This window comes from Giraffa tippelskirchi, chromosome 6 (genome assembly GCF_054371585.1).
Source record: "Giraffa tippelskirchi isolate mGirTip1 chromosome 6, T2T-mGirTip1v1.2.pri, whole genome shotgun sequence".
NCBI classification, from domain to species: Eukaryota; Metazoa; Chordata; class Mammalia; order Artiodactyla; family Giraffidae; genus Giraffa; species Giraffa tippelskirchi.
This window is the reverse complement of record NC_137280.1, coordinates 135,321,711-135,336,955: the sequence shown is the minus strand read 5'-3', so window position 1 is coordinate 135,336,955 and position 15,245 is coordinate 135,321,711. Positions and strand designations below refer to the sequence as shown.

Below are 15,245 nucleotides of genomic sequence, written 5' to 3'. Positions count from 1 at the left end.
GGTCCTGGGACCCCCAAAGGGTCTGAAGACCATACTTTGCAAATGGCAACTCCAGATAACCTACTGAAGACAGTTTTCAGTCAACTGGTTTCTCAGCCCGCCAGCCTGGAGGGAAAAGTATCAAAGCTCGGTTGAGAGCAGTATAATGTAGCTCAATAGGGCAACAAGAAAACTTTGCCCGAAAGAGTAAAATCTGAGGCCGTCATCAAAGCAGTCAACAGCTTGATAACTTGAAGGGTTAGGAAATAACCTAACCAAACACATTATCGTGGAAGCACCTGGGGCTCCTATCTGCATCCCTGATTGGGAATTTTTACTGAGTCCTAATCCCCTAGTAGAGCCTGGTATGCATGCATATACTTTGCTTCTTGTACTTTGTTCCATGTATTTTTTCCACATACTTTGTTCCTTTGCAAATTAGATAACACAGTGGAGTAAGTCCCCAGGAAACAGGAACCCAGCTCAAAAACTTGTCCTTAATACTTCTCATTTATAGAGCTAACTAGGTCCCAAATCAGCTTATACTTAATCATACCTGGCACGTTTCTACATGTAACACTTCTGGGGATCCAGGCCCCAGGCAAGTACTCAACCAATCCTCCAAGTCCCAAAGGAGTACTTTTCCCTGCACCACTTGTGATGGGCTTATGACACCTGCCATCACTTACAGAGGGGCTTTCCTGGGTCACCTACCTTGTTTCACGATACCAGGGTAGGATGGGCCCTCAGAAAAAGTACATCACCAAGCAAGGCCAAGAGAACACTGATCAAACATTCCAATCAATTTCCAGCAAACAATGGGAGATAATTTGGCATTGACTATTAGTTATAACCCAATGTGAAAAAAAGAGAGAGATTCAGAATGACTAACAGCCAGGCATTGTCTTCAGTATGACAAAACCTGTGAGCTACCATCCTGATGTTGCTAGATGACTGGCTGTGAACTTTAGAGGAGTCCCTCTAAAAATGAAAATCTAGACCCCATATGGCAAGCACTGCATAGACAAGCTGATGTCTAAGAACAAGGAGCAAAAACTGGAAAGAAAACTAGAGAGAGAAGTTTGGAAGAAGCATTTACAGTAACCAGAGTGACTTCTGAAGAGAAGCCATCACATGGCATTGGCTGCATTTGACACTCCTTTCACCTGGGGAAAGTCACGTAGGTAGGAAAGGTTAGGGAAGAGAGAGGAAAGATAGTTCTCCTGGCTGCTGGTTGGGGCCTAAGCAGTCCTTTCCATCAACTAACACTGCAAGCATATGGGGAAATCTACAGTAGCATGCCACAGGAGAAAGAAGCTATGGAGATGGAACCTTTATGAGCAGAAAACCAGCTAGAGGTGGAGAGGGGCTTATAATGTGGGCAAACCGTCTCCTCTAGTTTGGTGTTCACTAGAGAAAATGCCGTGCACCAGGAAAGACTGCAGCCAGGGGGGCTTTACAGTAATGAGCTCCAAGAGAAGCGCCCATGGTCTCCTTGGGCAGTCACAGGGGACAGTGTGAGTCAAGGACATAATGGATCCCTCAGTGAGTCACACCCAACCCCCAGGGGAACACACAGAGGATGATGGCAAAGCCTGAGGAATAAACAGAAGGGCCGCGGAAGATGGAGTGCTGCGGTCCAGAGAAAATGTTAGGGCTCTGCTGATTTCAAAACTGAACCAGACAACTCAGTGGAGTAGAAAATCCTCTTCTGAATCTTCTCATTTGAAGAGTGAATCAGCATAGCTTCACACGAGGGTCCTCAATCTTATATTTGGAAAAACTGAGGCCCACAGAGGGCCAAACTAACCCAGATGAGACTTGGGATTCAGTTTCCAGAGATAAGGCGTAAGCCCTCCTAAGGGCATACAAAGCAAATCACCTCTTCTTTTTCTTTTTAAAGATTTTATTTATTTATTTATTTTGATGTGGATCATTTTTTTTTAAAGTCTTTATTGAATTTGTTACAATATTGCTTCTGTTTTATGTTTTGGTTTTTTTGGCAGCGAAGCACGAGGGACCTTAGTTCCCTGACCAGGGATCGAACACACATCCTCTGCATTGGAAAGCAAGTCCTACCCACTGGACAACCAGGGAAGCTCCCTCTTCTTTACCAACGCCTTGAATCTTTTAGGACCTCCCTGTAGCTCAGCTGGTAGAGAATTCACCTGCAATGCAGGAGACCCCATTTCAATTCCTAGGTCGGGAAGATCCCAGACTTCCCACTCCAGTATTCTTGGGCTTCCCTGGTGGCTCAGACAGTAAAGAATCTGCCCGCAATGCGGGAGACCTGGGTTCAATCCCTGGATTGGGAGGATCTTCTGGAGGAGGGCATAGTGCAGGAGAATTTATTCTTCCCTCTTCCTATTTAATTTTGTCAAATGTCCTGCCTGTTTGGTGATGGGGACAGAAGTCTGGGGGAGACTTTGCAAAGGACTGTCTGTACCGGACTTGGAGTTATTGAAGCTTCTAGCACAGATGACCCAAGGTTCTAAGTTAAGAGAATGTTCTCTCTAGAAGTTTTTCTTAGGTTCAGGCTGTTACTTAGCACCAGCCTTCTGCGACCAACGCAGGTGAAATGAACAAAGAATAAGAAACAGAGTAGAGAGTGACTGACAAAGAGCTCAGATCTCAGCACCATCACTCACTTCGTCTCTTTACACGTTACTCTCATCTGTAAAGTAGGGAACTGATAAAATCAGGGGGCAAAAATAACTCAAAGGGAGATTACATTACTAACACAGAATGTGGGAATACGATTCCTACCCCTAGGGCAGACAGAACAGCTACTTACGTTGTGCTGTTGCTTTCCCCAAACCGCATGTAGGACCCTGAGGAAGAAAAGTTGTTCAGGCCTTCGGACGGGCTCTCCTCCGGGCTTGCATCGGTGGAGCTGTAGTCACGGTAGTCCTCATCCCGAAGTCTCTGCGTGGACATGGTAACTGGGGGGACAGGGGCGGCACTCAGACCTCCAGTGGCTCGTGCCTTTAGCTCCAAGCCTGGGGTCGGCTCTAGGGCAGAAGCAGCCATTGTCACAGAGCTCAGTGACAGCTGCACTATGGATTAAGTACAGTGAGAATGCCTGATACTGACAGAAATGAAAAAGGTACAAAGTACACATGGGCGGGCTGAGCTCACTTGACTTCTGCCTCCCAACTGATGGTGCCGCATTCACAAGTTTCTAAATTTGCCAGCACACCAGGACAGAACAAAGGTGAGGCACTGCTTGGGAGGGCTGGGAGGAGATGCAGACAGGCACCTCTTGGTAGTCTTTCCCATTCCTTAGGTTGGGATTAAAAACCCCTTTCACTGAGCTAATTTCTTGGACCCCAAATAATAGTGACATTTTATCTACATTCATCTTCCCCAAAAGCAAGCTCTTAAAGGACAGGAACCTAAATATTCCTAAGCTGTATTCTATTTTTCCTACGCATTCAGTACAGTAAGAACCTTCTGCAGTCCAGAAATCCTGTCCAGATCATCTGATTCTACTCAAACTCTCCACCAGGTCCCAAAGCCACAAAAGATGTTCTCTTTCTCTCTGCCAGGACCTCTGGTATGTTCTATACTCTTTGGTACATACTCACTCCCTCATCCCAGGGCTCTTTTCTTGCAACCAGCATGAATATTGAGAAATGGAGCTGAAAGCAGCTCAGAGGAAGACTAGGAGCATGAGAGATGCCCGCCACTGACCCTTGTTGCCACATCTCCTTTCCACCCGTCTTCCTTTTTATTTTTACAAATTTGCCAATTTTTTAAAGATAGTGGAAGAAGAAAACCTTCCTATTACGTGCAGAGGAAGGACAGAGAGGATGGTATCCCCTGGGTGGACTTTTTTTTAGTAATTAAGCAGGAGAAAAGAGAACAACAAGGACTTAGCTAAGATACAATACAAGTATACATTCCGAGAGCTGTGTAAGCTCCCAGAATATGAGGGTCTGTTGCTAAAAGAGCCATTGAAGGTCACTCCAAACTGCTCATTTTAGAGATAAAGAATCTACCCCCCCAAAAGCTGAAGGGACCTGCTCTGCTACAGCCAGGTAGCAGCCAAGCAGGAAACATACATCTTGACACTCCGCCTGAACCTAGAAACATCACTGAATACACTGCCAGTTGCAGTGGAAAGAGAGTCAACTTCCTCCAGGAATCTGCAATCAAGTAAGGAAAAAAAAGGTTCATGAACATTAAAAATTACAAACAAAAATCCTTCTGACACTTGGCAGACTGGTACAACCACCTGCCTACAAACTGCTTTCCCCTATCCTGAGTCTCACATGCTGCCTCAGATGCCCGGGAGGAGACAGGACCTCCGAGGGCCATCACAACATGCTTTCCCACCCGACACATAACATTAGCTGCCAGAGACTAGACAGCTCTGTGTCAAGTGCTCCCAGAAGTCCAGCCCCTGGGGATTCTTCGGATCCCATCTGGCACCTGAGTGATCCAAGGTGATCTCATTTTCTCCCACCAACCACATAACCTCATGAAGAAAGTGCTGGGCAGAAAGCCAGCAAAGGGCTTGGAAGTCCCAGAGAGGATCCTGCCTCACTTCATCACCAGAGCTGACCTTGCTAAGCATCCAAGAGGGCATCATTTATTCACATGGTGGAAGAATTCAAGGAGTCATCTAAGCTCTTGGGGCAACTAAACTCATAAGAAGGCTGGGGTGGGAGGAAATCTACAAAGTATCTTAATGTGAACAGCTGAAAGCTGCTACTCAGGTAAAATCGATTAAGTGAGTTTCTATGCAGGACATCCCTGATGGTCCAGTGGCTAAGAGCCCATGCTCTCGTTGCAAGGAGCCTGGGTTCAATCCCTGATCAGGGAACCAGATCCCACATGCCGCAACTAAAGATCCTGAGTGCTACAACTAAGATCCAGCAAGCCAAATAAGTAAATAAATAATTTTTTTAAAAAAAGGTTAGTATCTATGCATGTCAGAAGTGTGAAAAATGAAAGTGTTAGTCGCTCCATTGTGTCTGACTCTTGCGATCCCACGGACTGCAGCCTGTTCAGGCTCCTCTGTCCAAGGGATTTCCCAGGCAAGAATACTGGAGTGGGTAGCCATTCCCTTCTCCAGGGGATCTTCCTGATCCAGGGATCAAACCTGGGTCTCCTGCATTTCAGGCAGATTCTTTACCATCTGAGCCACTAGGAAAGGATGTCAGAAGACCTGGGTGCTAAAGCTGCCTCTTATCACTAGTTTGCTCAGTGGCCTGAAGCAATTCTTATTTGCCTCAGGTCTTAGTTGCAAATGCTAAAAATTTAGGTGTGGGGGGTATGGTATACTAACCTATCTCTCAGCACCTCTTCCAGGAATCAATTAATGTAATTCTTTATGTAAACAATGGCTACTTTTGAGTCTCTTCCAACATACCCAAAGCATCTGAGGAACAGAAGCCTTCCAGGTGAACCCTGCATATTACCAAGGGAGAGGAACAGAAACAGGCACTGACAAGTTCCCCAATCCCTCCCCATCAAACAAGAAACCACTCTTGGTACAGACGCTCAATTTATTTCAAACACTGTTAAGAGGCCTCCTCATGTCACTGTAAAAACTGAAGTGACCTACAGCAGATTATCACTAAGAAAACTGCTCAGAAAGAAGCTGAAATCTATAGATCAAAAGTCCAGTGAACAACTGCAGGATGTGGAAGATGTGGCTTGGGAACTGTGCATGTTGAAAAAGGAGAATAATGCTACTTACTGGTTTTAGTTGATGATAAGCTCAACAGAAATCAATGATAACACAATAGATGCCAATTCTGCTAATGCAATTCTTGGTTTCATGACAAGAAAGAACCCTAGGGAGATGACAGACTGTTCTTTTTTTGCCATACCTTGTACTCTGTTCCAGGCAGCACACTATAAAGGAGATAATGATCAACTGCGGTATAGCCAGGGGTCAGCACCAAGGTCACTAGGGGGAAAGAAAACAGCTAAATGAAGAATGGATGGAAGTCCTGAGAAGGTTCAACCTGGAGAAGTGGAAACTCAGAAGGTACAAAAATTGTCTTTCAAAGCTGTTCTAGGGATCAGATTCATTCTCTGGAGCCTCAAAGATTACTCAGAAACAGGATCATTAGGTGCAAAGTAAAGGGAGGCAGGTCTTTGGCATAAGGAAGCCAACTCTCAAAGGAGTTATCCACAGGACTTCCCTGGTGGTCCAGTGACTAAGACTCGACCTTCTGATTCTGGGGGCCTGGGTTTGACCCCTGGTTGGGTAACTAGATCCCAGATACCACAACTAAAGATCCCATGTGCTGCAACTAAGACCTGGCACAGCCAAATATATAAATAAATAAAGATTCCACTGCAGTGGTACCAGGTTCGATCCCTGGTCGGGGAACTAAGATCCTGCATGCTGCATGACGGCCAAAAAGGGAAAAAACAAAACAGTTGTTGTCCAAATGGATCACTGGATCATTCTAGGAGATAGTGTATCTTATTCCTGGAAAGTTCCAAGCAGAAGCCCTTCTCAGAACTGCACCGCAGGAAATGAAGCCTGTGGAGGGTGGGTGTGGTCACTCCCGGGAGGTTACTTCCTTCTAGGGCTCTCCTGGCAACCAAGGCCTCCACGTCTTCTCTCTAGCTATCCCCACTCAGTGCTAGGCTCTGTGGCCACCCTGCCCTGAGCTCTCTGTGATGAAATCTGGTTTCCACCATCTACTGCTGTAATTGCCAATTCCTGCCCTGTGGGAGTTTTAATAGACCCTGTTAACTGTCTAAATGAGGGATGTAATATTTAAGAGTTCAAAACAAGCTTGTTCTTCAGGTTCTTGAGGACAATGAACTAAGTTTATACAACCTGTGTGGTCTATCAACACAAAGTAAAAAATCTCCATAAAATATTTAGATTTAAGAGAGTACTAAGTAAGAAAAGTCTGCATGTTGGGTGACAAATATATATATATATATATATATATATATATATATATATTCAAGTGTACATTCAAACCAAAATTGAATTGAAACATCAACTCTTTAAATAACCTTGATAAATGCTCTTTTTCCTTATATAAAAACTATTTTTAACTAATAAATAATTGCTATTTTAAGGTCTTTTCTCACTTATTTCATATCTACTCTTCCTTGAATCAATGGAGTATACACACAAATGATGTTTAGTGTAACATAATGGTCCATCATTATATAAATAAAGTAATTTGCTTCACTAGCTCCCAGTTAAATTTTGAGCTTCTGTTTTTTTTAATGACTATCTTATATCACAGCTAAAAAATTCCCACACATAATTGTTAATTTTCAAGTCATATCCTTGGAGTTGAGTTAGGTGAATAGGTTTTTTAAATGGTTTTACTACACAAATGATTGAACTAACCTAAAGTGTCACTAGCAATATATGGACATGCCTATCTCTTCATAACCCTGCCAGTGTTGGATTCTATTTCTTTTTCTTTTTGGCCATGCTACATGGCTTGTGGGATTTTAGTTCCCCAACCAGGGACTGAACCCGGGCCCTCATAGTGAAAGTGCTGAGTCTTAACCACTGAACAACCAAGGAATTCATGGATCTTATCATTTTTATTTCTGATATTTCTGATGAATGAGTGGCTCCTTGTATTTATTTTATTTTACATTTAATTAAAAAAAAAAGACAACTGATAATCAAGACTTTAAGAGCATCTTTCCCCCATCTATCAGACTCATAGTTTTAAAAATATTTAACTCATTTTTGTTTTTTTGTTTTTTTTTAAATATTTAACTCATTTTTGAACTCACTTTTGAAAATCTAAAATGTTCTTAAGATAGCTATTTAAGAGTTTAGTGATGGGACTTTACTGGCAGTCCAGTGGTTAGGACTCCTTGAATTTCCAATGTAGGCAGTGCCAGTTCAATCCCTAGTCAGGGAGCTGAGATCCTACATGCTGTACAGCAGACTGGCCAAACTTAATTAACTGATGAAATTCTATTCCAAATTTCACTATAATAAACAGGATGACTTCCAACAAGGAGAATCCATTTATATGAGTTTGTAGGTCTCTTTCGGGGCACACAGGAAAGTCAAGGAGGGGAAAAGAGAAGAGGGTGGGAAAGGCACTACTAGCGTCAGTTCACTTCATTACCAAAAGCTAAACAATACTCCTAAGGGTGACTTGTAAACACATAAAAATATTATCCACTAAAAACCATTAAAACTAATAAATTCAGCAAAATTGCAGGATATAAGATCAATACACGAAAATCAGTTGTATTCCTATACACTTTCAGTGAACAATGTGCAAACAAACTTGAGAAAACAGTTCCATTTACAACAGCATCAAAAAGAATCAAATATTTAGGAAGAAATTTAGCCAAGTAGGTGTAAACTTGCACATGAAAACTATAAAACACTGTCAAGAGAAATTAAAGACAACTTAAGTAGATGAGAAAACATCCCAATATTCATGAACTAGAAGATTTAACACTATTAAGATGGTGTTAAACTGATGTACAGATTCAGTTGAATCCCTGTCAAAATCCCAGCTCCCTTTGTGCAAAATCTGACAAGCCAATTCTAAAATCCATATGGAAATTCAAAAGGTCCAAAACAGCCAAAACAAATCTGGAAAAAAGAAAAAAGCTGGAGGACTGCCCAATTGCATAACTTAATACAAAGCTACAGTAACCTCAAGACAGTATGGTATCAGCATAAGGACAGACGTACAGATCAATTTAACAGAATTGAGAGTCCAGAAATAAAACTCTTATACCTAGGTCAAGTGATGTTTGACAAGGGTACCAAAACAATTCAATGGAGGAAAAAGTATAGTCTTTTCAACAATTAATGCTGGGACAACTAGATATACACGTGCAAAAAAAAGAAGTTGGAACTCTACCTCCCACCATATATAAAACTTAACTCCAAATAGGACTTCCCTGGCAGTCCACTGGTTAAGACTCTGTGCTTCCAATGCAGGGGTCGCTGGTTCAATCCCTGGTCAGAGAACTAAGATTTCATATGCCACTCAGCATGGCCAAAAAAAAAAAAAAAAAAAATTCAAAATAGATCAAAAACCTACATGTAAAGGTTAAAACTATAAAAACTCTTAGAAGAAAACATAAGCATAAACCATTGTGACCGTGAATTAAGCAGTTTCTCACATATGACAGCAAGAAACACAAGAAAAAATAGATAAATTAGACCTAATCAAACTTTAAAATGTTTATGCCTCAAAGGATACCACCAAAAAGGTGGAAAACAACCCACAGAATAGGACAAATTTTCTATTCATTATATTTCTGATGAGGGACTTGTGCCCAGAACATATAAAGAACTATTTTAATTCAATAATAAAATGAAACCCAATTTAAAAATGGGCAAAGGACCTGAATAGCTGTTTCACAGAAGATGTGAAAAAAGCCAATAAACATATGAAAAGATACTCAATATCTTTAGCCATCAGGTAAATGAGAAACAAATATCACAATGAAGTATCACTTCACATCCACCAGGATGGCTAGAATCAAAGACAAGTAACAGCAAGTATTGGCAAAGATGCAGAGAAATTGTAGAGAATTGCCTCTTACATTGCTGATGAGAAAGTAAAATGGTGCAGTCACTTTGGAAAACAGTCTGGAAGTTCCTCGAAAGGCTAAACATAGTTACCATGAAGAGTAGTGATAGTGTTAGTCACTCAGTCGTGTCAGACTCTGTGCGACCCCATGACTGTACTGTAGCCTGCCAGGCTCCTCTGTCCATGGGATTCTCCAGGCAAGAATACTGGAGTGGGTTGCCATTTTCTTCTCCAGGGGATCTTCCTGAATCAGGAATTGAACCCGGGTCTCTTGCATTGCAGGCGGATTCTTTACCGTCTGAACCACCAGGGAAGCCCATAGTTACCATATGACCCAGTAATCTTGGCTATTAGGAATAATGCTGCTATGAACATCTTTGGGTACATTTTTCTACAGGCATACATTTTAATTTTGGTATATACCTAGGTGTGGTGGACAGGACCCAGCAATTCCACTCCTAGGTACATACCAAAATGAAAATGTATGTCCATAGAAAAATGTACATACAAATATTCATAGCAGCATTATTTCTATTAGCCAAAAAATGAGGGGAAAAAAACCTGATGAGTGGATAAATGAAATGTGATATATCCATACAATGGAATATTACTTAGAAAAAAAAAAGATATGAAATACTGATAGATGCTACAACATGGATGAACCTTGAAGATATTATTCTAAGGGAAAGAAGTCAGTCACAGAGGAACATTTGCTGTATGATTTCATTCATATGGAAGTCCAGGATAGGGAAACCTATAAATAAAATGTAGATTAGTAGTTACCTAGAGTTTGGGGTAGGGAGTTGGGAGGGATTAAGGGGTGACGGCTAAAGGGTTCAGAGTTTCTTTGGGGTGATGAAATGTTCTGAAAATGACTGTTGCACAACTCTTGTGAATTCAATAGAAAAGCTGCTGAAGTGTAAGCTTTAAATGGTTGAATAGTATGCTATGTGAATTATATCTCAATAAAACTGCTAAAACAAACAAACCGATCTCTGGGCCCAATCTGATTCAGCCTCAGCATTTAACAGGCTTCTCAGACGTCTAATCCTGACTATAGGCAGATTTATATAAAGCTCTCCAAAAAAAAAAAAAAATATATATATATATATATATATAATCTTATTATAACAGGTACACCCCAGGCCTCATCTCCTACCAAAGTTTATGGATTGGTGATATACGCAGATTAAAGGTACTACTAACATTATAAAACAATTACATTTTCTAGAACACAGAGAAGCAGTGAATTCTCTAGATATTCGTTCTCTTCTCCATTGCTGGAATTCCAAAAACATGAATAAGGACATAGACTGTGCTCCTATATGTGGTCTACAGGGAGGGAAGTGAAAATGTCTGACATCTATATGATTTGTTTTCAAGGACATGGGATAGTACTCCATCTGATCTACCACAGAATCACATCCCCTGACTTGAGACTCCTGCCTGAGAGTCTGGTGCATGGGCAACCACAAAACAGCAGCTGACCTCAGCAGGCTCTGCACAGGAGCAGCTGAATGAGCAAACACACTGACTTGTTACTCATCATCATAAAAATCTCTAAACGTTAGCACCAGGCGTGACTGACAGGTGACCAAGCTCCAGCTTCCCAGTTATAGATGAGAACACCAAGGCCTCGGCTGGTTAACAGTTTGGGATCAGAATCCAGCATACCAGATTCCTAGGCCAGTGTTCTTTCTAACACACCACCCACTCTCCCTAAAATCTCCCTGGGAACAGAACTCGGGCAGGATTAAGTCTACCGGGGGAATCCCACATAACAAAAAGTACATGAGTTCAGAGCCTAGTTATGTGACCTTAATCTCCCTTTGTCTTAGTTTCCTCATCTGAAAAATGTTATTAATAACACTTACATCACAATATTGTTACGAATATAGAAGTAAAAGATGTTAAATACGTTGCTTGGTGCATAATGGACCCTTATTAATGGTAGCAACTATGTTATTACTAGAGAGAAAGAAGTTCAAGGCGGGGAGTCACTACACAAATAGAGTGCCACAGGACTTCCTCCATCCTATCACTCTGGAGAGCTGAGCCAGGTCCCCATCTCAGAAACAGTGATCTATCTGCCGAGAGCATCCCAGTAACCCATGGAGACAGAATGCTGAACTTCATGGAAAAGGGAAGCACAGAGGAATCTTTCCTGCTAGATAGGATCATTGAGAACTGGCCCTGGGTGTCAAGGATTCCAAGAGAAATGTCTGGGAGAAAAGAGCAGAGATAGCACCAAATATAGCATCAGGAGCTTACTCTTTTTAGTATATGCAGAATGTCCTATCCAATGGAACCCCACACTCATTAAATAGAAGCTAGTTTTGTGTGCTCAGACCCAGTTAGGCCTGGCCAAAGGAAGGAGGTACAGGATTCCTCCAAGATTTGAGTTAAGACTCAGTGTGAACTCCCTCTTTGGGAAAAAGAGAAATGCTAGCCTAGGACTTAAGGGGTAGTCACATACTTCTGGAAGAAATTATGAGGGCTAGTCAGCAAAAGTAGAAACCAAAGTCCACTCACTCAGCCCAGTTCTAGGATCTCACTCCAAGTCAGGGTGGAAAGAAGAAATATATCATTAACAGTAATGTCTCCTCAGTATCTGATCCTGGAAGAGGTATCAAGAACTTAAAGAACTGAGACACTCAGTGGGGAAGGGAGGAGGGAGAGGAAAAAAAAAAAAAGCAGAAGCATTTAACATGAGAATTGTTATCTAAGCAAAGAGAAAAATAAAGCATGCACAAAAGTGGACCCGCTGCTCCACTAACTCTACGTCACATCCCATCCGCTAACAAGTCCAGTCCTAGAATTTCATATAACCTCCGAGTTAGAAGAAAACTGAAAATTTTATCTAGTCTGATGCTCTACCTACCACATTCCCAAAAGTAATTGCCCAGTGACAATGACCTCTAGTGACAGGGACTGCCATACTCTGTGTTGCAACATGCTAGAGCACCACTTCTTTTAAAGTTCTTATTCTCACCCAACAGGGAAGGAAATGGTAACCCACTCCAGTATGCTTGCCTGGAGAATCCTGTGGACAGAGGAGCCTGGTGGGCTGCTGTCCATGGGGTCGCACAGAGTCAGACACGACTGAAGCGACTTAGCAGCAGCAGCATTCTCACCCAAAAACCACTTCCCTTATGGTATTTCCATCCACTGGTCCCAGTTGTCATCTCTGGAACACTACAAAAGAAATGGAATCCGCCTCCTTATGCTGCCTTTAAAATAGACAAAGTTCTGAGCACTTCAAGCTGCCACAGGGATGAGGACAAATGAATAGATACATGCTTCAAAGGGAAAACAAGGACTCAAGAGCAGACAATTATAAATGGCACAATCAGAAAACAAAAGGAGAGGGACTTAATATCATCATCAGAGTAGGCTCTGTTGCATAAAGCCTCCACCCCAGTCTCAAAACTCAGAGCAAATGATCAAGCCTTTGGTGTCCTCTTGACTTCAAGAAGATCTTTTAAAAAACCACTCTAAACATACAATCATGTTAATTACTGTAAAATAGGCTCTCAACAAGAATCAAAGAGGCCCTTGATTATACTTAGAATAATAAAAGTCAAAATCATTTTCAGCTGTCAGCATTTAGCTTACATTTAGCTTATAAACAGGAAGAAAAAGGAAGGTGGATTTCATGGCAACCTACAAACAAGTAGGGAAACTGCTTCCTGGACAACTGTGTTAAGAAACAAACAGAGGGGGGAGGTAGGATCTCTCTGGTTAGAAAACAGACTGAGATACAGAGAATGTCAGAGCAGAAGGAGACCTTAGGGATTCCACCCCATCACTGTACAGACTGGGAAACCTAAACCCAAGCAATGATGGGAGTCATCCCAGGTTGCAAAGCAAGTGTCAGAACTAGAACAAAATCTCCTAATTCCCTAATCTCGGTTCTTTCCATTACACCAAGCTATCTTCTTTCAGCAAGCCTCAAACAACTGCAAAACATTCATCAGAATAACCAGCATTCCCCAAATATGACAAGCATTAAAAACAAAGCAAAGGTCTTGACATTCTTCAAGTTAATGCTAGCGATCTCCACAACCTCAGCTGGGAGCCGCCTACCCTCCCAAGAGCATACTCTGCTTCTTATTTCATATTTTGGGATGACTTACACAAAATTGCAGGATGGTTAAAAACAAAACCTACAGAATGATGAGTTTGCAGAAAAATTGGGGAACAGTGAATGAGGGAACCACGCCCAGAGCCAAGCCGATCTAGCGGCAATCGAGAATGCAAAGCTGGAAAGAGGAGAAGAACGAACGAAGGAAAAGGGTGTTCCGTTTTTCTTTTCACCTGTCAAATTTTCTGCAGGAGTCAGTGTGGTGAAAAGCAAAAAGCCGCTGGAGTTCAGGGAGACTTGGGTTCTAGTCGCAGGGCTGCGACTAACTCACTGGATGACCTTAGGCAACCCCTACCTTTTCTTGGACCTCGATTTCCTCAAAAGCTCTAGAAAGTGATTGCAAAAGATAATTTCCCAGAGTCCTGGTAGTTCCGGCATTCTATGACCCAAAGACCGGCTACCAGCAATCTCCCAGCAGGGCTCCCGCAATTGCCGGGTCACCTCCCCGCGATGTCTAAACCACTGTAGGAAGCGCAGCAGCAGCCCTAGCTAGTCGTTTCGGTGATCCTTCCCATCTCGGGACCTGTTCCCACACCTGTCAAACAGGATGGGGAGGTCAAAGGAGACAGCGCGAAGAACACTCCTCATCCGGGAGGGGTGCCCACAACTCACCGCAGCTGCCACCGGGGAGCCGAGGAGACTAGGACTCGTAGCCCAGGCCGGTGGGTGCTAGACCCGGAGCATCTGCTGAAGCCGGGGGAAGGCGACTTGGGTCCAGCAGAAGGCGACCACCCGCCGCCAGCCCCAGCCCATCAGAGCGCGGACTTACCGCTCGGGTTCCGACTCCAGCTCTGGCTCCCACTTCGGTGCAGCAGCCCACCAGTTCCTGCCTCAGCTCGAAGCCTTAGCCATCCCCACCCTCCGCTGCCCAAGCAGCCGCTTCCGGGCCCGTCACGTGACCCAGGCGCCCAAATCCGAGACCCGGGTCACGTGGTCCCGCGCGCGGCTACTCCTCCCTTCTCGTGGGCTCCGGGGCTCGGCTTCGCAGCACCACCTGGCGACGGGGAGCTGCAACTGCGAGAACGACGGTACTCGGGTAGGTGGGACTGAGCCGGGCGTCTAACATACGGGCACCATCCGCGAGCCCAGCGTCGCAGAGCGCAGTCACCTGAGCTGTGGACTTGTGGAAGGTGGCTCAGTTTTCCACCCGCCGGACTTTCTTTAAGACGTCTCAATGAGCACATGTTGCTTTTATGAGTGAGAAATAATACATTTTTTCAAAACTTTAGTCATATTTTTAAACTTTTACCAAACATGTGGTGGCAACCGGAAGTGGGACTCTGAGGTAAGGCCAATACTATCTTTTGAATATATTTTAAAAATTTAAGTAACATTTTTGAATGACAACTTTTCAGTATGTTTGAGGTGTATGTCTTATCTACACTTCTCTTTTACTTTAAAAATTTAAAGATTTTTTAATTTTTACTTTAAACTTAAAAAGTTAAAGATTTAACTTTAAAAAGATTAACTACTCAGGGAAACAAACCCACAAACTATTGATACAGCTACAAAATGGATAAATCTTAATTATACTGAAAGAAGTCAGAAAAAAAATATTGTGTTTATATAATCTAGAAATTTTAAAATAATCTACACTGACAGACAGA

The 15,245-nt window shown here is 42.7% G+C and overlaps 2 protein-coding genes across 21 annotated transcripts in view; one reads left to right on the top strand and one right to left on the bottom strand.

Annotated features, from left to right (window-relative positions):
- The window catches only part of SLC36A1 (solute carrier family 36 member 1), a 326,176-nt gene that overhangs the window by 296,185 nt on the left and 14,746 nt on the right, over positions 1-15,245 (bottom strand). For 9 of the 20 annotated variants that reach the window (XM_081495962.1, XM_081495958.1, XM_081495960.1 and 6 more), the window contains exon 3: positions 2,774-2,921. In XM_081495962.1, the coding sequence (XP_081352088.1) occupies positions 2,774-2,921 (148 nt within the window). Of the gene's footprint in view, positions 1-2,773; positions 2,922-5,819; positions 5,900-14,407; positions 14,525-15,245 lie in introns of those variants that run through there. The other 11 variants (XM_081495966.1, XM_081495965.1, XM_081495964.1 and 8 more) reach the window with 2 other exon arrangements.
- SLC36A2 (solute carrier family 36 member 2) overlaps positions 14,696-15,245 on the top strand; it is a 75,873-nt gene continuing 75,323 nt past the window's right edge. The window contains exon 1 of the mRNA XM_081495908.1: positions 14,696-14,923. The gene's annotated coding sequence lies outside the window, so the exon portion shown is untranslated. The remainder of the gene's footprint in view (positions 14,924-15,245) is intronic.